Raw genomic sequence first — 27,251 nt, forward strand, 5'->3', positions numbered from 1 at the left:
CGCTTGGCGGGCTGATTACGATGCCGGCCGGGCTCCTACAAAGGCGACTAGATTGCCGCTTCGACCTTCCCCCTAACAGAAGCAAGGCTTCGGGAAAGGTTGTTGTCATGGGTAGATAGAATAATATAGGAAAGAATGTTAAAACACGTGATTTTTCTACTCTTAGAGAAGCAGAGAGAGAGAGAGAGATAAGGTCCCGCTATTGTTTATTGAAGCTGCCATCGTCAAGTTATGTGCCTAGGTTGGAGGTCTTTGAGCACAACGAGCCCCTGTCTATAGAGGACCAAGGAACCTGTAGAGAAGATTAAGTGTGTTTGTCGCCGAAAAGAAGTACATTAGCCGAAGGAGTCAACATTATGGAATTTGATTACACCAGCAGAGCGTTCGTCTAGGTGTTATCAGCGGTTTCAAGGAACACCAATGAGGATGAAGAAACGAGAAAATTTCCTTATATGGACCTGTCCATAGTTAACCCCTCCCATACAGGGATATATAAACTTCCACGCGATCAAGAGAGAGGGACAGTACGAAAAGGAGACGAGGAAGAAACCCAAGAAAGAAAGAGAGAGAGGGAAAGGGCGAACAAGATGAGTGAAGAAGAGAAGGCGTAAGGACGAGAATGCAGACGTAACCAGCTTTGTCAGAGATGTCCTAACGAGATGCCTCCCGCCCTCATTACCCCCGACGAGACGCCAGACCTGAAAACATCTCCGTTCCTGTCAACCGTCGAGAGCTGCTGCGAAGAGTAGTATATTCTTTTTGTATTATTTATCTACCATCTTGACTGTTCCCATATTTTGCTGGAGTGTAGTTTAATCAAATGATTTTCTTTGTTTAGTTCAGTGCTTCCTAAGTACTCAATCAAGAAACATTCACCTTTGACTAGTTGTAAATAAAATTACGTTTTCTTTTGTGAGTTTCCTTTCTATATTTCCTATTGTTTCTAATTGGTTGTAGTTGAAAAGTCCCCATTTCATTAATTAATTCAACAGAATCTGGTTCGATCCCCACGAGGATCGTAACAGTTGTGCCGGCCATTGAGTATTCTTACAGAGTTCCACAAACTCTGTAACCGGCAGTGCAGCCGGCAACAGATATTGTGGCTGGATGGAAGCTAGAATTAATATATTCTCTCCCCTTCCATTTGAATCCTCATTCTGGAAAGAAGGCAGTAGAGACAGTAGTCCCTACAACCCTAATTATTGTACTAAACTATAGTAATACGGTAGTCCTTCTCTCTCTCTGTCGGCTAGTGACGCCAGGTACTAGACTAGCCCAGTAGTATACCGGCAGAACTACAGTATAGAGTATACAGTAGCCAGTATTCCTGTAGTATAGCAAATACAGCAGTTAGAAAACTACAGCATATAACATACAGTAGTATGATTTTCCACCATACTCTGTGTATCCTTTCACAGTCCATTGTTGAGACAGCTAAGTAAATGCTGAGGTGAAGTATTCCTTCAACATTCTGATGTATCCTAGATCATCGGAACATATATTTTTACCCAACAGTATCAATATTTCACTGGTGGGGAGTTAGTGTTAGTATAAACTGACTTCAGCTCTTAAGTACTAGAGCTATTCCACCCTATATTTCCCTAAAAGGAAATTTAAAATATTAATATAGGGGGGTCACAGCAATTGCCTGGACAAGAAACACAGATATGTGTCTTTCCTATTTCCTTTCTAGCTTACTATCCTAAGCTATAATTATAATAGTAATGATTACTATTTAATACATGTGAACATATTTATCAGTATGATAAATTACCCTATACTCATTTCACTTTTTCCTTCCTTACAGGAGGAGGGCAAGGTGAAGTGTGCAGTGCGGATCTGCAACCACAAAAGTAGGGCCTTTTGTGGCCAAAAGATGTGCAGGTCTCATGCCCCTTGCTGCATCGTATTTGGATCCCTGAGGTACTTGAACCCGTATTTTTAGCATATATTATATTAATAATATAAACAACCTAGTACTAATTCACCCTTTTCTCCCTTTCAGGAGGAGCCGATGGCGAAGTGTACAGTGGTGTTCTACAACCACAAGAGTAAGAACTTTTGTGGGCATACGTTGTACAGGTCTTACATGTGAACATATTTATCAGTATGATAAATTACCCCATACTCATTTAACTTTTTCCTTCCTTACAGGAGGAGGGCAAGGTGAAGTGTGCAGTGTGGATCTGCAACTACAAAAGTAGGGCCTTTTGTGGCCACAAGATGTGCAGGTCTCATAATAAATTACCCCATACTCATTTCACTTTTTCCTTCCTTACAGGAGGAGGGCAAGATGAAGACAAGGTGAAGTGTGCAGTGCGGATCTGCAACCACAAAAGTAGGGCCTTTTGTGGCCACAAGATGTGCAGGTCTCATGCCCCCTGCTGCATCGTATTTGGATCCCTGAGGTACTTGAACCCGTATTTTTAGCATATATATTAATAATATAAACAACCTAGTACTCATTCACCCTTTTCTCCCTTTCAGGAGGAGCCGATGGCGAAGTGTACAGTGGTGTTCTGCAACCACAAGAGTAAGAACTTTTGTGGACATACGTTGTACAGGTCTTATGCCCCTGCCGCATTGTATCTGGATTTCTGAGGTTCTGGTACCCGAAAGGTCACTCCAATCGCTTGACCTTGCTGACCGACAGCTTTGTAAAAGATATCCGACACTACGGAGTCAAGAGATACAGCAAGGGAAACTCAACAAAGGTGAGTATGAGGCTTCCAGAAGAACTTTCAGGGACTTTGTCTACCTAACAAATCTTTGAAGTGCTTACTGTTCCCCGAGGCTCAATGGAATACGTTTGTGCCTCAGACACAAGTCCAGCCTCCTTCTATCCAACGGACGGTGGACACGGATATCAACAGGCACTACAAGGCTTGGACATCACTAAGATCGGATGTTAGAGGTCTCAATTGACACCAGACAGGACCTACTGCAAGAAGGCCCTGAATAAGGAGTAGTTCAACCACCCACGGAGGAAGAAGGATACGTTTCGACGATGACTGAAGTACCTCAGCTCACTGTGCCGGCATATTAACTTATGCAGTCAACCTCTTCAACCCCAACTCCCCAACTGGCTAGACAGTTCGACAGGAGCGAAACGCTCCTAGAGTCAATCCAGCAGATGCTGACACTGTTTCGGAAGGAACAAGAGGAGAATAAGCAGGATCTCAAAGAGAGGAAAGAGAGGTACAGGAAGGAAACGCCCTGGCGCTTCCAGGGGCTCCGTTAAGTCCCTTAAAATATCTGACCTCCCTCAATGTTCCGAACCAACCCCTGGGGGTAGACGGAACACATGCCCAGGTTGAATAGGAAGCTTTATATCTCCTAGAAGTTGGGGCCCAATCCCCTTGAAGAGCTTCAATTCTGGTCCAGCTTTTAGCGTACCCTGATTGCTTCATGAGACTACGAGATGAACCTACATCCCGCGAGGAGGATATACTGGAGGAAGTTATCATCCTCGAACATGACAAGGCCCAAGCCATCCTTACCAAGACCCTGAAAGGGGCCGGATATAATAACTCCAAAGTCTCAGCATTGAACAAGAAGTATCCAACTGTCATTGCTCATTCCTCATGAGCCTTCCCCCCTTTCGGGGAAAGCCCTAGACTCTGTCAGGAGGGCAGTCGAAGAGGGCAAACCCTGCCTAATCCTAGACAGAGGCAAACCATTATCTCTAGCTATGCCCACCTGCGAGGAGAAGTGGAAAGAAGTACATCTAACCTTCTCCGTCTCGAAGTTGGATCCGGAGATAACAGGTCAGCAGTTTAACGAGAACCTTCCAAAGTTGCCAAACCATCCTTTGAGAAGGGAACAGGACACGAAAGATAAGCTTTCCGCCTCCCTGTCGCATTAGAACCGCTTAAGAAATGTGTGCAGGCTTTTAATAACACCTCCACCCTTGTGATGGATTTGTAGGTTTTTCTCAGGTCAAAAAAGGACCGGTAGAGACCATGTGTTTGCCGCAGCAAAATTTGTCTTCACAGCCATGCCCTTTGGACTAAATATAGCCCCAAAGGTATTCACAAAACTGACGGACACGATCGTCCAGCACCTACGCTATGAAGGAGTACAGGTAGTAGCATACCTGGACGATTGGCGGGTGCGGGCAGCATCCAAGACTACTGTACTTGTCTGCAAGCGGCCGGAAAGGTGATCCAGTTTCTGGAACACCTGGGCCTCAAAACCAGTCGCTAGAAGTCTCGCTTTTCTCCAGCTCACAAGTTTCAATGGTTGGGAATCCATGGGAACTTGCAGTCACAACACCTCTCTATTCTATTAAAGAAGAGGAGATAAATAGCGGCATCTGTCAGGAGACTAATCCAACACAAGAGGATTTCAAAATGCCAACAGAAAAGAGCACTGGGCTCTCTCCGGTTTGCAGTAGTGACAGACCCGGTGCTAAGAAGCACAGCCAAAGGATGCGCCAGGAGTCAGGAGAAGATACGCATCAAACGCTCAAAAGAGATCGACAAGGTTGACACCGACCCGATTGCGCACGGTACTGAGGCCGTGGTCAATGAATAAGAGCCTAGAACAGACAATTTTCTTGCAACCACCACAAACATCAGTGGCAATACACACGGAAGCCTCCCTGAAAGAACGGGGAGGCCATCCGTATGAAAGGAAAGGGCAAGAAATTGATCATTCCAGTACAAAAATGTTCACATCAACATCTTGGAGGCTATGACAGTCCTCCTGACGTTGAGGAGACTATCCCCTCGCAGAACAGTCCAAATCGGATTGGCTCTCAACAACGAGGTGATAGTAATATGTCTAGTCAACAAGGCTAGAGTTCACCTCACATCAACCATGTGATGTTAGCCATCTTCTGCCTGGCAAGGAAGAGTAGATGGCATGATCAAGCAGTTCACCTTCAAGTGTTCCGGGATGTGACGGCGGATGCTCTATCCAGGCGAAAGCCGATAGAGATAGAATGGTCCCCAGACGCAGACTCATTCTCCTTTACTCTCGATAAGTCCCGAAACTGTAGATCGACCTCTTCGGAACGAGCGACAACAAGAACTAGTAGCCCCTTACGAGAACCTTTAGCAGAAGTGATAGACGTCATGTCTTTCGACTGGAACGGATGGAATCGAATGTATCTGCTTCCACCAACCAATCTCCTGCTAAAAGTCCTCGTCAAGCAAGTATCCTGCAAAGGCACAGCTCCAGTAGTATCTGCAGGCTGATGACAATGATGTCTAAGAATACCCATCTCTAATTAGGAAGCAGGGATATATCTCAAGGTTTACTTCAATCATCAGATCGTGATAAACTTGAGGAGCTGTCTCGTTGATGATGAAGGGAAGCCACAGAGTCTGTTAGGATCAGCCAGTCGTCCCAAAGTCTTTGGAGAACAATGCCGATCCTGTGCGCCAAGATTGGCACTAGGGTAAAAACTCGTGAAAACCTGAGGTAAAATCTTGCCTGGAATCTCCCAACGCATTTAATCATTGAATACTGCACACCATAATGAAGGATAACAGAGATGCATTTATCAGGTTAACCCAGCCATTTATGTTGACTTTCTAATGAGATGATGTAACTAGTGAACTATATGACAGCAAATAAAGGCAGTAATGAGTTTGTATATAAAGCATGTTTTTGATAAACAGTGCCTCTTCATCAATAGTATTCCCTAAATAAACTCTAAAGAATTCTTACCTTTGTTAAGTGAGTTGTACTATTTATTGAATAAACGGATTTTGAGCGAAGCGAAAAATCTATTTTTGGGTGAGATAGCCATGGCGTCCTGATGGAAGGTTCCTTTTTGGTAGCTTCCTTGGGTAAATAACTACTAGATATTCCCAGAGAATTTAACCACAGGTTATCACAGAATTCTAACTTTTGGAGCGAGTATCCTAAAGGTTTCCCTTTAAGACATCGTATATCAACAGGGGACGCATGTATTAACGCGCCACATAGCTATCTGCACCCCACATAGAGTTAACACTTCGATGTGGAGGGGCGGAGAATAGCTGGGGAGCCGTTCCACAGCTATACTCGTCCGTGGCTACTTTTGGTACTCAAAATGTAAACAAACGGGCGCCATTGCTAAATGACGTCACGTCCGTCCTCATCCTGACGCCAGTTGCTTGCCGATCACCATGATACAGCAGGACAGGGTGGGACCTGAAAGGCTGGACGAAGTAGCAGGGAGGGTTCATCAGGACGCCATGGCTATCTCACCCAAAAATAGATTTTTCGCTTCGCTCAAAATCCGTTTTTTGGGCTCAAGCCATGGCGTCCTGATGGAAGAATACCAGAGAATCAATGTATCGTGGTAGATTTCCCCTTGTAGTGTAAGTGCCGAGGGCTTTGAATAGAGTAAGCATAGTAACCTCGATAGAGGTTCCGTGGGGCTGAAACTTTCTGCCCCCCTTGGTAGAGAAGTCCCAACGGGCCATGCTGAGGATCAAAGTGGTTCTTGAAGGGCTACCCACCATGCGGGGAGAACGTGAAGAACTCGGAGACAAGACAGAATGGTTGATATTCATATAGGAACATTCTCAATGACAGCCAAGTGGTGGTTAGGCACTGTATATTGTAAAAGAGAACGGTCTGGTCTCGAAGGTATAGCGCAAGTAAGTATTCAGTTAGGAATATTACATAGCATAGGTGAGTATATAATATGGATTGAACCAATTATCTTCATCATTTTTATAAATAAAAAAGGAGGGGATAATGAAACTATGACAGCCATGTATTTCATAGTATAAGTAGGAGCGGATTGAGACGCACAAGTAAATAAAATGGAAATTTTATTTCACAATTGCAGAATATGGTAAATAAATGAAATAAGGTATGTAAAAGTAATTTACAATAAATTATAATGTACATAGTAATGAAAGACTTTGCTCTTGAATCTGAAAGAAAATTTCAAATTATTAGAAGGCACAGGTTCCAGAGGAACGTCAGTCTTTTAAAAAGGAAAAAACACATCATGCTCTAGGCATGCGGCACTCGTGTGACGACTATGACATTTCACCTTGTAAAGAACAGTCTATGAAAAAACACTAAGTGTCTCTGAATTCACTACGTATCACACGAGGGTCAACATAGGCACCCGAAGAGTTAAAAGTCCCAAGTAACTCGCTGTTCTATGCAGAGTTAGGTGCAGGTTTCATAACACTACCTGCGGCTACCACGAAATGTTTGACTTCATGCACTTGTTTCGCGTAATGCTTGAAGAAAACACGCAAGGATTTCCAGCCTGTGAAACTCTTGAGGCTTTCGAAATTCATGCTCTGGAAAAAATTCAAAGACGATGCGACTTTTCTAGGATCATGACCTGCGGGTGTACTGTCAGGATCCGCTCTGCGAATGAAGTAGGTGATTTTCGCTCTTAGTTGTTTCAGTGACAGGTCGCTACCTGATGTTTCTCCTTTGAAGAGTTGGCCTCCACCAAAGTCAGAAGTTCTACGAAGATAAACCTTGAGGCTCTCTACTGGACATAGAGAGGCATCTTCTTTCAGGGGGCAGATTCTCCAAGGGCCCCATCTTTTGGTGGGTAGTTCGTTTTTAGCGAGAAACGTCGGATCCTGAGTCTGTAAACAGGATGTGACCCTTGTCCCTTGATAATGCCACTATTTCACTGACTCGGGCTCCTGAGGCAAAAGCAAAAAGAAATATAACTTTTTGAGTCAGATCCTTGAGAGGGCACGAATTGTTGTCCAAGTTGGAGGCAAAATGGAGCACCTTGTCCAGGGACCAAGAGATAGGTTTTGGTGGGGGTGCTGGGCGTAGACGAGCGCATGCCTTCGGCAGTTTATTGAAGATGTCGCTGGACAGATCAATCTGGAAGGCGTACAGTAGTGGTCTAGTCAAGGCCGATTTGCAGGTAGAAATCGTGTTGGCTGCTAAGCCCTGTCCATGAAGGTGAATGAAGAAGAACATGCAAAAATCAATGGTGATTTCCGTAGGATTTTTTGCCTTGACGAATGAGACCCATTTTCTTCAGGATGATTCGTATTGCTGTCGTGTGGATTCGGTCTTGTATTCCTCGAGGAAGTCTAGACTTTTCTTCGAGATCCCAAACCTTTTCTTTGCAGCTAGGGAGAGAAAATCATGAGATGAAGGTCCCTGACTTTCGATGATGAAGCAAAGACAGTCGACTTCTGTACTTGCTGGGAGAGAACTGGGCCTGGGAGAGGGATCAGCGTGGGTTGTAGCTCCAGTTGCTCCGGGGCCACTTGGGAGCCACTAGGGCTGCTGTCCCTTTGAAGGTTCTCAGTTTGGAGAGGACTTTCAGCAGAAGGTTGGTGGGAGGGAACAGGTAGATCTGTTCCAATCCAGTGACATGGCGTCCACTGCTTCTGCCTTGGGGTCCTCGTACGGGGCCACATATCGAGGAAGTTGATTGTTGTCACTCGTTGCGAAGAGATCGATCTGAAGTTCTGGGACTTGGTGAGAGATGAAGGAGAAGGATCTTGCGTCTAGAGACCATTCCGACTCTATCGGGCTTGTCCGAGATAGAGCGTCCGCCGTCACGTTGCGGAATCCTTGTAGATGAACTGCAGACAGGTGCCATTTCTTCTTCTCTGCCAGACGGAAGATTGGGAGAAGCACCTGATTTATCTGGGGCGATCTTGAGCCTTGGCGATTGAGACATCGAACTACCACCGAGTTGTCCAGGGTTAGACGAATATGGATCGAGGAAGGCGGGGAGAGTTTCTTCAGAGTTAGAAGGACCGCCATGGCCTCCAAGATGTTGATGTGAAATGTCTTGAATAGGGGAGACCATGTTCCTTGAGCATGTTTTTGGTGGGAGTGACCTCCCCAACCCTCCAGCGAAGCGTCCGTGTGGATGTTGAGTGATGGAGGTGGGTGTTGAAGAGGGATGGACCTTTTCAGGGCCTTTGCTTCCGACCACGGCTTTAGGAGTAACCGAAGTCTGTTTGGGAGCCGTCTCTTGAGGTCTCTTCGAGCGATGGATGCGGAACGTCTCCAGACTCCCGCGGCATCCTTTAGCTGTGCACGCAGCACTGGGTGTGTCACTGAGGCGAACTGTAGAGCCTAGAACTCGTTCCTGCTGACGTCTTGAGATCCGTTTGGACTTCAGCAGTCTTTTGACAGACCCTGCTATTTCCTTCCTTTTCTTCTGGGAATGGAAAGGCGGTGTGACTGAAGATTCCACTGGATTCCTAACCATTGGAACTTCTGAGCTGGAGAGAGGCGAGATTTCTTTCGGTTTATCTTGAATCCCATGTGTTCCAGAAACTGGGTGACTTTGTTGCAGGATATTAGACAATCTTCGGGCGATGGAGCCCAGACCAGCCAGTCGTCGAGGTAGGCCATCACCTGGACGCCGCGGAGGCGGAGCTGTTGAACGATGGCGTCTGCCAGCTTTGTGAAGATCCGTGGGGCCACATTGAGGCCGAAGGGCATGGCCCTGAAAGCGTAGCTTTTCCTTTGGAGTCGAAATCCTAGGTAGGAGGAAGCGTGGTGGTTCATTGGAACGTGCCAGTAGGCATCCGCCAGGTCTATGGAGACCGTGTAGGAACCTTGAGGCAGAAGGGTCCTTATCTGTTGAAGAGTCAGCATCTTGAACTTGTTGTTCGCTATGAACTTGTTGAGGGGTGATAAGTCTAGAATGACTCTGAGTTTGTCGGAGTCCTTCTTGGGGACGCAAAACAGTCTCCCTTGGAACCTGTTTGACTTTACCCTCCTTATCACCTTCTTGTTCAAGAGTTCTAGGACATATTCTTCCAGAAGGGGGTTTGACTGTTGGAAGAACTGCTGGAAGGTTGGGGGTGGTTGCATCCAGCTCCAGCCTAGACCCTTCTTGACGATGCTGTGTGCCCAGGGATCTAAGGTCCAACGATCCTGGAATTGGCGGAGTCTTCCTCCCACCGGAAGCACTTCATTGCTTCTGGTTTCCCGAGGGTTTACTACCTCGGCCGCTAGCTCCCTTTCCTCCTCTGCCTCTGGAGGGACGGCGAGATGCGTCTCTGCCTGCACCTTTGTTTGAGCCTCTACCTTTGGGACGAAAGGTAGTTGTCTGTTGCTCAAAAGCAGGGGTGAAAACCGGCGACTGTGACAAGACCGGTTGGGTGACCAGCTGAAAGGTCTGCTGTGGCTGAGCTGCCACTTGGGGAGTAGCGGATCCCGGAAACTGCCGTCTCTGTTGACGTTGCTGGGGTTTCGGTTTGGTGGGTTTCCTCTTAGGTTGAGGGCCGTCGTCCTCTGAGAGGATTTCCTTTTCTTCGACATGCCCCACTTGTGGAGAAGGTTCCGGTTCTCCGTGGCGGCCTTGTCGGTGATCTCTTTCACAAGATCAGAGGGAAAGAGGTGCTTACCCCAGATGTTGGAGGAAATCAGCCTCCGGGGTTTGTGTCTCACTGTGGCACTGGAGAACACGAATTCACGACAGGCCCTACGAGCCTTCGTGAAGCTGTACAGGTCTTTTACTACGGTCGCCAAATGTGTTTTGGCGAGAACCATGTAGTAGTCAGGGACCCTAGTGTCACCGGCCATGACTTCAAGCTGTACTTGGAGGGACATGGATGCGGCGAGCCTTTCCTTCGTGTCATGTTCCCGACGAAGGAGATGGTCATTAAGTTTTGGGAGGTCTTCGTTAAACTGACAGCCAGCGACGTCAGGTTCTAGTTTTCCCACCACAAATGTTGACTGGACATCTTTCCAGTGTCTAACATCAGGGGGAGTAGTCAGGGAGAAGGGTCTGCACTCCTCCAGTGCAGGGCAAGGTTTTCCTTCTTCCACTGCCTTATGTACCGCAGTGAAGGCCTTTTCCAAGAAGGGGAGGATCGCATCGTCTGGTGCGACGTAGGTAGGGTGCTTCTTGCTAAGCGCCGGAAGTTTCGAGCAGGTGAAGCCCCTACTTTTCACTGTATTGGCCAGCATAGCCTGGGCTTTCGTGAGATCGAACACTATCACCTCCTTTGGTTCGGTCTCTTCCTTAGAGGCAGGTTCAGATCGAAGTCGGACGTAACAGTCCGGATAAGCCTCAAAGTTCAGGAAGAATTCCACTTCTTCCAGCACAATCGAGCCGATCTTTTCGCTGATGAAGATCTTGCCCGTTGTAATTGGCATGTGCTCGGCATACCTCCAGGGGTTGGTATCTGAGCATGCGGGGAGGTCCTTAACCAAAATCCTTTTCGGCTGCTTCGAACTTCCCATGTTGGACCTGAAGAACTCATGTGTCTCACGGAGTTTCTTATCCATGAGAGCCTCGAGCATTCTGAACATCTCTTGGGCGTTGGATGGGGTGGGATCCGGGGTAGCAGATGTAGACGGGAGTGATACGTCCGTCAGTGCAGGAGTCTGGGGTAGCAGATGTAGACGGGAGTGATACGTCCGTCAGTGCAGGAGTCTATGTGGGGGTGGAAGGTGGAGCGACCTCCTGCTCCGACTCAGGGTATTCCACCTGGTCTTCCTCATAGTACAGTTCGTCGCCCATGAGGTTCCTTTCCGTGTTCTCCGACACTTCCGACATACGTTCCGCGTTGTCGGCATCCAAACGGCACTCGTGCATGGACTGAGCCATGACTACGTCCGGTTCCACCGTTATCTGGACGGTGGGTATCTGATCCTTGGGGACCACAGAGTCTGGGGATGCCATCGGGAAAAGCAAGGCCCTCAAGTCTTCGGTGGCAAGGTATGGTCCGGTGGCGTTCTTTTGGAAGCCACGCACCCACTTGCGTAGCTTCTCTCGAGAAGCGTCCCTAACCTCCGCTGAAGGAGAATTGTTGAACACCTCGACCAGGCGGTCCTTGCAGACTGTACAGTTCTGCGGGTTCCAAAACTTCAGATCGCCTTTCTTGTTGGCGCAAGGGGCGTGGGTCCTGCATGCCGTGTGCCCGTAGAAGTGCGGGCGCTTCACTCCACAGAAGTTGTGGTCACACTTCACATACTCCTCCTGTAAGAGAAAGAGAACATGAGTATATGGAAGTCATACTAATGACTTATATATTCTAAAGTTAAATATTAAAAGGTTAATTTTTAACTTAATCTTAAGTAATTATTAACATTGTGATGTTTGAGAGTGGAGCGGGAAATGAAGTAGATAGACACATACTCCGTGTAACCCGCCCAGCTGGTTACTGTAACCTTATCCATAGGCAATTTGTTTGTGGCCGAGGACACAAGGCAGAATTCTTCGTAGATTGCCAGGAAGGCAAAGGGAATTCTAGTAGGAATTGCCTAAGATATAAATCTGGGACTGAGACCACTCAGGCCATTAAATAGGGGGTGTAGAAGACCCCATAGGGTAACGGTTTCCGGCAACCAGCCGTGCTAAGATACACACAGCACGGCTGAAGATTGTGATATGCAAGAAGACAGCACGGTTACTAATAGAACAGTAAGACAATACCTATCTATTTATGTAGCCAAACCATCTGGTTGCAGTGTAGGGCTATCAGCATGGTGTTGATAGCTGGGAGAAGGGGTGCAAGTCTCTTGGCGCCTCCGGAAGGCGCCGGAAGACCGGAGGCCGCTCCAGCAGAGTTTCTGGCATTAGGTAAGACATATAGAGAAGTCAGGAGTAATGCCAGGATGGCGGCCGCCGGCACAGTGGCGGCACGCCGGCGGGAGGCGGAGGCTCGGCTGGCGGCAATGGATGCCGGCCCGATGGACGGACGACCGAAGCTAGGAGGTATGAGGGTAGGCCATCGGCTGTACACCGACGGGAGGCGGCAGCCCTCCGGCACACGGAGGACTGTCGGCCGGGGGGGGGGAACAAAGAAAGTGTCACCAAGGGGGAGGGCGGTATCGCCGACAGTAGAGGCGGCAAGGGACCAGCACCAGGACAGTTAAAAGAGACAGAAGGAGGGATGTAGGGGTAAGGACACGAACCCCAAAGCATCCCACCTGAATGGGTGTACCCATGATAGGGGCTAGCCCTATCACCCGATGGCAGTGGGCCGCAGGCGGCTGGGAGCCAGAGTAGCCCAAGGGAGGGCTAGGGGACACCGAAGAGGGGGGAGAACCCCTGCGGACAAAACGCATCCAGTGGCTAACCCCATAGGACACTATGAAGGGTATATGTACCAAAGCGGACTGCACACAGGGACTCAAGATAGCCCTGTCACTCCACCCTAAGGAGGAGTTGTAGGACAGGGGACAGATGGGTGTCGGCTAACCTAAGTATAGGTTAGGCCATACAAGGGATAGGTGGGGAGGGGAGAAGAAGCAGGGTCTTCCATAGGGGAGGCTCTGTACCAAAGCGACCACCAAGGAAGGGAGGACGCTCCCTAGCCTAAGGTAGGCAGCCTGGCTGAGAACGGTGCATGGGTACCGTTTCAAGCAAGGCACAGAACTAGTTCCCCCCAAGGCCTAACCTAGAGCAGGGATGTTACACCCTAAGCTAGGAAGGTTGGAAGACATATCACAATTGCAAGGAAGGTCAGGTAACCTAACCTCAGCAATTGAGGAAGGGCAGGCCGTTCCTCATTCTCGGACGCAACCCTAAGGGGGGATCATTCCCTTAGGGAGGACAGAGAAGCGATAGGTACTCTGGTATGAGCTTGATCCCCTTACGTGGTAGGGGGAGCAAAGCTATACAGAGGGAATGCCCTAAGGCAGGGGGTGAAGGGAGCATATAGGGGTCCTACATTTAGGTTAGGTTAATAAGGCACACTATCAAACCTATCCCCTATATGGTTCCTGAAGGCAAAAACACTTGCATCACAGTAAACAGTATCATAAAATAATGCCACTATTTTCATAACTTAACCTAGGATCACTGTAATATATCATGCATGAACACTGATGATAGGCGCTCTGGCCTAGGGGCTAAGCTAGCGATCTAGTATGGGGTCAGGCGATGACCGATAAATAAGCGTCAAAACACGATATGTGAAGTTCCTAGCTATGAAGACTAAATAACTAATAGTATCAATTAGTTAATAAGTCCGGAATAAGCTGTTCAGGCTAGCTAAATAACGCATGCAATGTAACAGTGATGCCATAAAATGGTGTGTCCGGTAGCAGCACAGCTCTGCCAGAAAACATAAAATATCTCGAAAAGTAAAAGTTACTTTACGGTCAGAGCTTATTTAAACAATACTGGAACCTGGTACTCAACTTCCCAGAAGAAGGCGAGGCCAAGGGTAGAGACATAGCGAATATGCAAGCCGATGAAATTTGCACAAGGGAAAATCCGTCTTAGTAAGGCAAGCTACTAGTAGAAGGATGAGGACGGACGTGACGTCATTTAGCAATGGCGCCCGTTTGTTTACGTTTCGAGTACCAAAAGTAGCCACGGACGAGTATAGCTGTGGAACGGCTCCCCAGCTATTCTCCGCCCCTCCACATCGAAGTGTTAACTCTATGTGGGGTGCAGATAGCTATGTGGCACGTTAATACATGCGTCCCCTGTTGATATACGATGTCTTAAAGGGAAACCTTTAGGATACTCGCTCCAGAAGTTAGAATTCTGTGATAACCTGTGGTTAAATTCTCTGGGAATATTTAGTAGTGATATACCCAAGGAAGCTATCAAAAAGGAACCTTCCCTCAGGACGCCATGGCTTGAGCCCAAAAAGCATAATCAACAAATTCTCTCTTATTTTTACTTCTTTGTATCATGTAAATTTCACTGAATTATAAAAGTAGAACTGTATAAGTACAGTATAAGAGAGGCTACATACTGCCTTGTTAAAGAAGTTTGTGAATTAGGTTAGCATTTGCTAGACTTTCATCTTGTAAATTATGTACCCTTTGTAACTACTGTACTGTATCACCAGCTAAACATGGCTTTTGTAATGCAATGTGTTGTATTCCATCAAGATTAATTGAAGACAGATTCAACTGAAGCAAAAAAAGAAAAATTTAACTCTATATAATATATATAGATTTTACTTTATGAATAATTTCAACACAACCGTTTAATCTGCCTATAGCAATTATCTTTTTTTTAGCTACAAATGCAATCTATTCTCTTTTGTGACAATTATATAAAATAACTATATAGAAATTATGTACTCACCGCGATCTGTACTAAATTCAAGTGAAGTCATCGTTTCAACAAAAGGAAAGCCTGAGAGATCTGAGCACATTCAAGACTATCTTTTCAGTATGGCATTCATAGAAAATGAATACAACTCCTCCCAAGTATCAGCTATGTAATTCAATTTTCATGCGTTTACCATAATACCTAAAAGAAATTGAATTTAATAAATAAAACGCATTACTTTAACACCAACCTTGATAAGTCATCATGCTAAAATCATCAAAGCCACCAGCTTCCTGACCTCTTATTAAACAATAGTAAATATTTTGCTCTAGCCCTCTCCCCTATTGTCCTGATAGATGGAACCATGTGAGGAACATTAAACATAAACATACTTTCACTCAGTACTTTATATACTGTAATCAGAGATGTCAAGGACTTGTATATACCCTAAACTCTCGATACCATTAAAAGTGGGGAGGAGAGATAAATAAAGCATTGAAGTCCCCCTAGAACCAAATTGGTAGGTTAATTTTCTCCCTTGGAAATGTCAATCTACCTTGTCCTGTACAGGAGTGAAGGAGATGACCCTTTTACTTGTCTACCACTGGGAAAAATAGGCTAATAGGGTCAGGCCTGTCTAAGAAGATTGGTACGAGGTCAAAGGAAGGATCCCTTCCCTCGAAAAGGAAAGCAGCCCTGAACAATATACCTGGCATATGCTTATCAATTGGTTGGTATATATTTCACCATCCTCCCTCTCGTTTAGTGGGGTTGGGAAAGATACTTCCCTAGATTTTAAAGAATGGGGCTTAGAGGTGTGGATAATCAGCATGAAATCAAATAAAGTGAGCAACATTTCGACTACTTCGTCCTTAAGAGATGGGGGAAGAAGATATGAGTTTTGAAAAACCTATTTTTGGGGAAGTGCAGTGTGGTCTGCTAAGACTTTCCTGTGAAAGGCTAGAACAGGGAATCCAACAGGACATAAATACCATACAAATAAAGTCTCCCCTGCTCTAGAGCCACTATATCAATGTGCAAAGCATGGACTCAGTGTGTATAAGAGATACCTTTGAATCAAGCACTCTTGAACTTGAACACAATACTACCTCCAATGCTGAAAACCATCTACTATGGGTGACGTCATTAATAAGTTGGGTTCTGAAAGCCCTACAAACCTGCAAACTTATTCTCATGAAAGGTAATACTACTACTAAAGGATTAAAAAAATTTAAAATTTCCACTCAACTACCATCCTTCTCACATATAAAAGCTCTATTTGACTAGGCAAACTGTAAATCCTCCCTTAAGGGCCTCCCATTCTCATTTACTATTGGCTCTAGTAGATTATCCTGTACTGCCAAAATGGATAGATTAGGTAAAGTCCTGTTTTCTAAAATGACTACTCTCTGGGTCGTAATTGAGAATGCAATAACAAATGGGATCTTTAAAAATTTTACCATTAGTCCATTACTTTTAGTCTTAGAAATATTCAACAATTAAAATTTTATAAATAGCATGAGGTGAAACCATTGAATACACCATCAGAAAATCACAGTTTCTTAAAACTAATTTGTATTTTTCCTAGCTATACAAACCTGAGTCCCTTAGGTGAAGTTGGACGGCCATTAAAACGTTTAATGACCAGTTACGCAACAGATGGAAGCAAGAGTGAGGAGCCCTGGCCCCTTACCTGTCAGTCTCTTCACTTATGACCTTTCGGCTCAGGACTGAGAGGGGGGGTTGAGGAAGGAAGCATAATCTTACGGATTCAGGTGTGTATAACTAGGGAAAATACAAATTACAGGTACTCCTCATTTAGCAACCATTCAAAGTTACAGTAAACTTTTTTGAGCATTATGGTACAGTACTTATTTAATGATCTCGCGAAGATATGGCATGTGGAATGCAGTGGGAGCACAGTCACGAGCAGTGTACAGTAAGTGATGCCAAGCAACACAAATCAAAAAGAGAAATTCAAGTGTTAGAATAACCAAATACAGCTTAATGTTAAAAAGCTCCTACCAAAATGGAATTTTGATATAGAAATTGGCCAATAATATTATACAGTTCTAAAATTTGAGAAGGAAAAAGAGTCAAAACTTGAAATTTAGATTTATAAAATGCCAAATACAGTGTAATGTTAAAATGCATCGATCAAAACATGAAAACTAGGTTATAAATAAACAAATAACACTGCACATTACCGTATTAAAAATTGGCAAAGAACACAGGTCATAATGAGAAACTTATCAAGTTAAAAATTGGCAAGTAACACTATAAGAATTAGGAAATTATATGAATTCATTGTCGATCCCACTGTTACCTTGAAAATAGCTGACAGCAAAACCAAAATAAACGCTGTAATTGCGGTTGCTAAAATATACCTTCAATTGATGATATAAAGGTACAAATAAGATTAAATGAAGCAGTTAAAATAAGAAACAGAATTATTTTAGATTTTCTTCAGTACATACACTCTACATTATGATGTTGGCTAAAACTAGAGATCTTCTGAGAAAACTGAATGTCGTATTTTAAGCCCAGTCTACTATGAATATATATTTAGGAGAGAGAGAGAGAGAGAGAGAGAGAGAGAGAGAGAGAGAGAGAGAGAGAGAGAGAGAGAGAGACTAATAATAATAGCTATAAATGAACTATATATGTGTTATAAGGCTGCTAATAACAAAACAGAAGAGTAGATGGTTCTTCTGACCACACTACTAAGACAATGCTGTCATTCAGGCATGCACCCCTCCCCTATTTCAACATATCTGAGCATAGTTGCATGTCAGGAGGCGAAGTCGGGTGGGACTCCCGTAAAAGGAGGGACAAGGATCCTTGGAGCTTAACCACAAATTCTCCAAGTAATACTTCAAGAGATCTCTGCCAATGAAGTACGCTTGAGGCATGACCTTCTCAGATGATGAAAGGTGGCTGAGAAGATTCAGCTCGCACCGTGATAGTTTTGTATGATAGAACAGATGCATTACTAATCTAAATTTAGCTGTTACCAGCATGCTAAAGTGCTTCAATCTTGGCTTGGGTAAATTCTATTTTTTCTTAATTATCCCAATCTCCAGATCACGATGAAACCAGAGTCTCATTTAATATGTTATTTTTATTAATAAAATAAATTTTTGAATATACTTACCCGGTGATTATATAAGCTGCAACTCTGTTGCTCGACAGAAAACTCTACGTTCAAAATACGCCAGCGATCGCTATGCAGGTAGGGGGTGTACATCAACAGCGCCATCTGTCGAGCAGGTACTCAGTACTCAATGTAAACACAGAACCAATTTTCTCCTCTGTCCACTGGGTCTCTATTGGGGAGGAAGGGAGGGTCCTTTAATATATAATCACCGGGTAAGTATATTCAAAAATTTATTTTATTAATAAAAATAACATTTTTCAATATTAAACTTAGCCGGTGATTATATAAGCTGATTCACACCCAGGGGGCTGGGTAGAGACCAGCATTACTTGTTTACATTATTATGAGCTAAGTATTTTGTATTTCATTTTAGCAGTTATTCAAAATAACAAACATAAAATAAATAAGTACCTGGTAAGGAAGTCGACTTGAACAATTACTCTGCCTTTTTAAGTACGTCTTCCTTACGGAGCCTCGCGATCCTCTTAGGATGCTGAGCGACCCCTAGGATCTGAAGTATCAAGGGTTGCAACCCATACAACAGGACCTCATCAAAACCTCTAATCTAGGCGCTTCTCAAGAAATGACTTTGACCACCCGCCAAATCAAGTAGGATGCGAAAGGCTTCTTAGCCTTCCGGACAACCCAAAAAACAATAATAAAACATTTCAAGAGAAAGATTAAAAAGGTTATGGAATTAGGGAATTGTAGTGGTTGAGCCCTCACCCACTACTGCACTCGTTGCTACGAATGGTCCCAGAGTGTAGCAGTTCTCGTAAAGAGACTGGACATTCTTAAGATAAAAAGACGCGAACACTGACTTGCTTTTCCAATAGGTTGCGTCGATTATACTTTGCAGAGATCTATTTTGTTTAAAGGCCACGGAAGTTGCGACAGCTCTAACTTGGTGTGTCCTTACCTTCAGCTAAGCTTGGTCTTCCTCATTCAGATGGGAATGAGCTTCTCGTATTAACAGACTGATAAAATAGGATAAAGCATTCTTTGACATAGGCAAAGATGGTTTCTTAACTGAACACCATAAAGCTTCAGACGGGCCTCGTAAAGGTTTAGTTCGTTTTAAATAGAACTTAAGAGCTCTTACAGGACATAAGACTCTTTCTAGTTCATTTCCAACCATACGATAAGTTTGGAATATCGAACGATATTGGCCAAGGCCAAGAAGGCAGCTCGTTTTTGGCTAGAAAACCAAGTTGTAGAACATGTAGCCGTTTTGGATGAGAATCCGATGTTCTTGCTGAAGGCATGAATCTCACCGACTCTTTTAGCTGTGGCTAAGCATACCAGGAAAAGAGTCTTTAAGGTGAGATCTTTCAGGGAGGCTGATTGTATCGGTTCGAACCTGTCTGACATAAGGAATCTTAGTACCACGTCTAAATTCCAACCAGGTGTAACCAAACGACGCTCCTTCGTGGTCTCAAAAGACTTAAGGAGGTCCTGTAGATCTTTATTGTTGGAAAGATCTAAGCCTCTGTGACGGAAGACTGATGCCAACATGCTTCTGTAACCCTTGATAGTGGGAGCTGAAAGAGATCGTTCTTTCCTCAGATATAAGAGGAAGTCAGCTATTTGAGTTACAGAGGTACTGGTCGAGGATACGGATACTGACTTGCACCAGTTTCGGAAGATTTCCCACTTCGATTGGTAGACTCTAAGGGTGGATGTTCTCCTTGCTCTAGCAATCGCTCTGGCTGCCTCCTTCGAAAAGCCTCTAGCTCTCGAGAGTCTTTCGATAGTCTGAAGGCAGTCAGACGAAGAGCGTGGAGGCCTTGGTGTACCTTCTTTACGCGTGGCTGACGTAGAAGGTCCATCCTTAGGGGAAGTGTTCTGGGAACGTCTACTAACCATCGAAGTACCTCGGTGAACCATTCTCTCGCGGGCCAGAGGGAAGCAACTAGCGTCAACCTTGTCCCTTCGTGAGAGGCGAACTTCTGCAGTACCTTGTTGACAATCTTGAACGGAGGGAATGCATATAGATCTAGATGTGACCAATCTAGTAGAAAGGCATCTATATGAACTGCTGCTGGGTCCGGGATTGGTGAGCAAAATATTGGGAGCCTCTTGGTCATCGAGGTTGCGAAGAGATCTATGGTTGGCTGGCCCCAGGTGGCCCAAAGTCTCTTGCATACATCCTTGTGGAGGGTCCATTCTGTTGGAATTATTTGTCCCTTCCGACTGAGACAATCTGCCATGACATTCAAGTTGCCTTGGATGAACCTCGTTACTAGTGATATGTCTAGACCTTTTGACCAGGTGAGGAGGTCCCTTGCAATCTCGTACAATGTCAGAGAGTAGGTCCTTCCTTGCTTGGAGATGTACGCCAAAGCCGTGGTGTTGTCCGAGTTCACCTCCACCACTTTGCCTTGAAGGAGAGACCTGAAGCTTTTCCAGGTCAGACGTACTGCCAGTAGCTCCTTGCAGTTGAAATGCATTGTCCTTTGACTCGAGTTCCATAATCCCGAGCATTCCCGACCGTCTAATGTCGCACCCCAGCCTACGTCCGATGCGTCCGAGAAGAGAACGTGGTTGGGAGTCTGAACAGTCAGGGGAAGACCCTCTCTAAGGTTGATATAGTCCTTTCACCAAGTCAGACAAGACTTTATCTTTCCGGAAACCGGGATCGAGACCGCTTCTAGCGTCTTGTCCTTTTTCCAGTGAAAAGCTAGATGGTATAGAAGAGGACGGAGGTGTAGTCTTCCTAGTGACACAAATTGATCCACGGATGACAGTGTCCCTACCAGACTCATCCACAGCCTGACTGGGCAGCGTTCCTTCTTCAGCATCTTCTGGATGGATAGCAGGGCTGGGGGCTGATCGTCTTGTTCAGCAACGTCCTCATCAGAGGGTTCCTCATCCGAAACTGATGAGGAAACGGCAACGGAGTGGGCAACGTCTGACTCGCTGAATCCGGTCGCACTGGTGGATGCGTGACGGAGCCGGACGCAATATCATGGAACTGCTGCACAGTCTGTGAACTGTCAACAACCATGGGTGCGCGAGGAAGTACAGCGTCAACCCGAAACTGTCTAGACTGTCTGGGTTGTGCAGTCAACACCCTACCGGGTTGCTGAGGTTGACGCACTGCGTCACAACAAGTCACCTCTGCTGGTTGTTGAACGTCCTGAACGTCAACAACCACCTCCGAGCGTCGCTTAACGTCAACGTGCGACTGGCAACCCACACTGGGTCGCATCGGTGGAGGAACCACCTCAACTGGCAGACGCGAGTAGGTTACCTCAGCGTCAACAGGGCGCACAACCGACCGGTTGGAAGGTTGTTGGCCAGAAGGAGGAACCACCTCAACTGGCAGACGCGAGTAGGTTACCTCAGCGTCAACAGGGCGCACAACCAACCGGTTGGAAGGTTGTTGGCCAGAAGGAGGAACCACCTCAACTGGCAGACGCGAGTAGGTTACCTCAGCGTCAACAGGGCGCACAACCGACCGGCTGGAAGGTTGTTGGCCAGAAGGTTCTTCTCCGCATTTAAGTCCTCTATCAAGGACGCAAGCTTGGACTGCATGTCTTGCAGCAAAGCCCATTAGGGTCTACGGGAGCAGGTGTGGCAACAGACGGGGTTAGCGACTGAGGCGGAACCATTTACCATCCCTGAAAGCCTTGTTATGTGTGACATAATAGTACAGCAAAACTTCAAAGGCTCGACAAAAGTTGAGAAGTTGACCTGTAAACAACTTGGAGCGTCTCCTGGCTAGGCGCCAGGGCGAGTCTACCAGAATTGAGAAGTCTATCTGGGCAGAGGCATGAACTCCCAAGCCGAGAACTTCTCTCGTGTCCTATCAGACTCTCGCTCTATAAGCCAGTTTAAAAGAAGGGAAATCAACGGCTGTATCCCTAAAACTCCTCCTGGTGCAAAAACCAGTCGCCTAGCCAACGTAACGCTCTCTAGGAGAGTGAGAGAGCACTAGCTTAAAAACAACGGCTTCGAAGTAGCTAGGCCTAGTGTAAGTTCTGACGTTTAGGCGAACGAGGAGCAGCAGTTACAAGATCCGGACGAAGATCCTTAAAAAATCATCATGATTTAATTAAAGTCCATAGGAGGCTAAGCAGCTTAAGGCTCCTCTCCAAATGACAGAGTCCTCAAGGGAATATCAGTAGGAGGGAGAACAGCAACTTCCTCATCTACAGGAACCTTGTTCGATAAAAGCTAGGTTACCTCAGTGAGTCTCTCACTGGTGCATTAGTAGCAGACCAGAAGGCAACGTCATGTAACTGCTTGACAGTCTGTGAACTGTCAACAACTGAACTGTCAACCACAACAGGTGCGTGAGGACATACAGTGTCCACTCGAGACTGCTTTGACTGTCTAGACTGAGCAGTCAAAACAACTCTAGAATGCGGAGATTGACGCACCGCGTCAAAACAAAACAACTTAGACTGTTGTTGTACCTCGCGAACGTCAACGGAAGGTTCCGTGCGTTACTGAACGTCAACATGCGGCTGGCAGGGTACACTGGAACGCATGGGTGGCGGGACTCTCTCAGCTGGAGTGCGGCAGAAGGTCGCCTCAGCGTCCACAGGACGCACAACCGTGGTTGGTTGTAGGCTAGAGGTTGGTGCAGTGTTAACCTTCTCCGCACGAAAGTCCCGCATCAATGACGTTAACTGAGACTGCATGGTCTGCAGCAAAGACCACTTAGGGTCTACAGGAGCAGGTGCGGCAACAGACGGTGTGACTGCCTGATGCGGTACCGCTTTGCCTCTCTTAGGAGGTGAGCAGTCGTCGGAAGACTGCAGCGAGTCCGAACTGACCCAGTGGCTACAACTGGGCCGTTGGACTTGCGCGGAAGGGACCGACTTGCGCTTAATAAGCCGCGAGACCTTGGTCCATGGTTTCTTACGAGAAACCTCTTCCGCAGACGAGAAATAAATGGGGTCTCTCGTCTTTGTGTGGGTGGGGCGATCTTGGGTAGATACGCCCGAAACCACGGAGGGAAACGTCTGTTCGTTGATCAAGGCCTCTCGAACCCATAAGTCGTTCGACATTACTTCTCCCCTGGGCTTGGGAGCTTGCAAGAGGTCCCGGACTAGGTGAACGACAGGCACAAACAGACGAACCCTCGGACGCAACACTGTAACACTTTGCGCATATCACTTTATCACTTCGATTTTCTGTTTTGCACTTATTTCACTGAAATCGAAACTTTTACTGATTTCTACCTGAAACACGCAATTCTACCCTTCATTAAAAGGTAGTAATTGCGAAATCAGTCGTATAATGCAGCACATTAATACTAGCAAAAAACAGAAAACATATATCTATCTATATACCAAGGCACTTCCCCCAATTTTGGGGGGTAGCCGACACCAACAATGAAACAAAACAAAAAGGGGACCTCTACTCTCTATGTTCCTTCAGCCTAATCAGGGACTCAACCGAGTTCAGCTGGTACTGCTAGGGTGCCACAGCCCAACCTCCCACATTTCCACCACAGATGAAGCTTCATAATGCTGAATCCCCTACTGCTGCTACCTCCGCGGTCATCTAAGGCCCCGGAGGAAGCAGCAGGGCCTACTGGAACTGCGTCACAATCGCTCGCCATTCATTCCTATTTCTAGCACGCTCTCTTGCCTCTCTCACATCTATCCTCCTATCACCCAGAGCTTTCTTCACACCATCCATCCACCCAAACCTCGGCCTTCCTCTTGTACTTCTCCCCTCAACTCTTGCATTCATCACCTTCTTTAGCAGACAACCATTTTCCTTTCTCTCAACATGGCCAAACCACCTCAACACATTCATATCCACTCTAGCCGCTAACTCATTTCTTACACCCGTTCTCTCCCTCACCACTTCGTTCCTAACCCTATCTACTCGAGATACACCAGCCATACTCCTCAGACACTTCATCTCAAACACATTCAATTTCTGTCTCTCCATCACTTTCATTCCCCACGACTCCGATCCATACATCACAGTTGGTACAATCACTTTCTCATATAGAACTCTCTTTACATTCATGCCCAACCCTCTATTTTTTACTACTCCCTTAACTGCCCCCAAAACTTTGCAACCTTCATTCACTCTCTGACGTACATCTGCTTCCACTCCACCATTTGCTGCAACAATAGACCCCAAGTACTTAAACTGATCCACCTCCTCAAGTAACTCTCCATTCAACATGACATTCAACCTTGCACCACCTTCCCTTCTCGTACATCTCATAACCTTACTCTTACCCACATTAACTCTCAACTTCCTTCTCTCACACACCCTTCCAAATTCTGTCACTAGTCGGTCAAGCTTCTCTTCTGTGTCTGCTACCAGTACAGTATCATCCGCAAACAACAACTGATTTACCTCCCATTCAAATAAACTACGTTTACAATCTCTCACCGCACATAGCCTGGGGACAAGAATAAAACCCTAGAAACGTTTTACCTTCTTCCCCGTACAGCGACTAGGGACGAGAGTAACACGAGAACAACGTTACCCGCTTGAACGGAACGTTTTCTCTCCTCTCTCTCCCTCCGTCTCTACTCTCTCTCTCTTTCTCTCTTGATTTCGCACCTAAGAGAAGAGCCCAATTATATATCGTCAAAAAAACATGTTATTTGACTAAAGGAAAAAACTGAAAGGTTTTCCAAATAAAAAGTTCCTTTAATTTAGAATTTAAAACATTTAAGCTAAGAAAGAATGAACAAAACGTCAGAATCGATTTACTCTTACTGCAAAGTGAAACCGTGATACACTCTCTCTCTATCGTAACGACAGAGCGCATGTTGAACGTCCTGAACGTCAACAACTGCGTAGTCTAAAAAACTAAACGTTAGTTCATCTTTGAAAACAGTACGAAGACTATCAAAGAAATTCTTTCATAAAACATTAAATTTAAAAAGTTTTAAATTCTTTAAAGGCTAAATACGATATAACGGGCTCAACGTTGATTAACTTCGGTTCCAAGTTAGGACCGCCTACTATCAGGAAAGGTCGCATATAAACAAAACATAAAAATTTATTTTTATATGTTTATAATAAATGGAAAGTTAATCGAAGAGGCCTAATAAAGACGGAGAGATATAAAATATATAGATCTATAACGTGTTAAGCAAAATTACTAAAAACCTAAACACACTTCCGTCTAAGGGAAGGGTCGGCCATTTAAAAGTGAAAGAGAGTCCATACTCTCTTTGTCACCATAATTAAATCTATCCAAAACGAGTTCAAGTTTTGAGATGAAGATAAAACACCTGCATAGCGAAAGCTCAAAACTAGAATAGTGTACTTCACCAAATAATTGTGAAAACAAATCCAGTTAGTAACAGCGAATTAGTAGGTCTTGCCGGTAGCCCGACAGAGAGAAAATTGGTTCTGTGTTTACATTGAGTACTGAGTACCTGCTCGACAGATGGCGCTGTTGATGTACACCCCCTACCTGCATAGCGATCGCTGGCGTATTTTGAACGTAGAGTTTTCTGTCGAGCAACAGAGTTGCAGCTTATATAATCACCGGCTAAGTTTAATATTGAAAACTTGTCGTTACTGCTACCTGAAGGTCAGGATCACCTACTCAAATACTTAAATAGAGTAAGATCCAAGGTTGGGAAAACAGGGGATAAGACTAAAAATGTGGGGATATGTCACCAATGCTGATTGCCCCTGTTGTGAATTGCCCTAGACCATGGATCATATCCTCTGCTGCAACCTGCATGTTCTGGTGTAGATCTACAGGAGGCAAATGACAGAACCATCCATTGGATACTACAACAGAGCGATAAGATAAGATGATGATGACCAAGGCAGCTCCAAGAATGGCCTCGACCCTTGAGGGATACTGAAGAGCCGATCAACAACAGGTTCTCCACCAAAGAGGAGCCAAGGTCACCTCCCCCAGACCTTTGCACTCCTTCGTAGAGGGTCATGCTGACTCGGGAATGTAGGCCTCTGCTGGCATGGCACCGGTCCACGGTCCGGTGTCTTAGGGGCAGACGAATACAGAGTACTCTCATACCCAGTCAGGGTAGAGCGTGCACCAAGTTGCTCTGACATTTCATCCCCCAAGAATACTATTGCTCTGGCCCAAGGACAGAACCAACAATGTAATCAGAAGCTGAAGTAGGCCCATAAATCCAAGAACAGCAAGAGAAGAATTCCTGGAAATGAGTATAGCAAAGATGTTAGGAGTAGCTTGTAATTTTCCCTCTCCTGATTGGGATCTGGGTACAGCCATGGCCCTGTGGTATGAGTTACAAAGAAAATTTCCTTCCATCACAAACTCTTGATCTTCAAGGACAGCCTCAAGCGGTGTCCTCTTTCAACTTGCTCTAACAAAGTATCATTACTTGAGGGAAGAATAGGAGTCCATCATTCAGGTAGGAAGGGTGGAGAAGGGTGCCAATGCTCATCCATCTACCAGGGAACAGACAGTGTACAGGGCTTGACATTCCTGTCTCACCTAACTATTAAACAGGGCTTGACATTCCTGTCTCACCTAACTATTAAAGTAACCTTAGAAACCCGAGTCACGGCCCAAGCACTGTACACCAGCCGGGAAAGGGGGAGAAACACAGAGCCGGGAACCACTTTGGTGTCGTTTATCCATCACATGAGAGAGGTGGTGTCTTAAGGAACCCTTTCCTTACGACTATAACTGCCCTTCCTGGACCTCTTTGACCTCTTCCTCTTCTTAGAAGAAGCGTCAGAAATAGAGTCAGAAGTCGAAGTGGAGGACAGGGAAAAGGAGTCACCGGAGGAAGAAGAATGTGCACGTTCGTTTCTTTTACTAACCCTTACCTCAGGCTCTGAAAGCCAAGGAGTCGAGGTCTGAGAAACCAACAATGACGATCCTCCCTTTGAGGGGAGAAACCACATGGGTTGCTCCAACAGAAACCACAACACTGGGGAACACTCACAGGGGAGGGAGTAGGCATATTTACAGGAGCTTATGACATGACACAGGTAAGGCCACAAGCACCTCTAAAGGGATCATAAATTATGGGATCCGGACCCACAGGCACAAGGGCATAAGTGACGGACACAGTTGAAGAGGTAGAAAACACAGGGGTGACGGAGTCATGAGTGATGTACAGGATAACTGGTATTGGGGCAACACACTTTTGACCCTGGAGACAATTTACGCCCTACTTTAGGTGTGACACCCTCAAGTGTCACAGATTGAACCTTAAACAGTCT

General features: G+C 45.7%; 1 protein-coding gene across 3 annotated transcripts in view; it reads right to left on the bottom strand.

Annotated features, from left to right (window-relative positions):
* Positions 1-15,003: 15,003 nt before the first annotated feature.
* LOC137650517 (pseudouridylate synthase TRUB1-like) overlaps positions 15,004-27,251 on the bottom strand; it is a 104,026-nt gene continuing 91,778 nt past the window's right edge. For 2 of the 3 annotated variants that reach the window (XM_068383742.1, XM_068383743.1), the window contains exon 8: positions 15,004-15,130. In XM_068383742.1, coding sequence (XP_068239843.1) covers positions 15,091-15,130 — 40 coding nt within the window. In that variant the 3' untranslated portion in view covers positions 15,004-15,090. The remainder of the gene's footprint in view (positions 15,131-27,251) is intronic. The other variant, XM_068383741.1, reaches the window with a different exon arrangement.

This window comes from Palaemon carinicauda, chromosome 12 (genome assembly GCF_036898095.1).
Source record: "Palaemon carinicauda isolate YSFRI2023 chromosome 12, ASM3689809v2, whole genome shotgun sequence".
In the NCBI taxonomy this organism is placed as follows: Eukaryota; Metazoa; Arthropoda; class Malacostraca; order Decapoda; family Palaemonidae; genus Palaemon; species Palaemon carinicauda.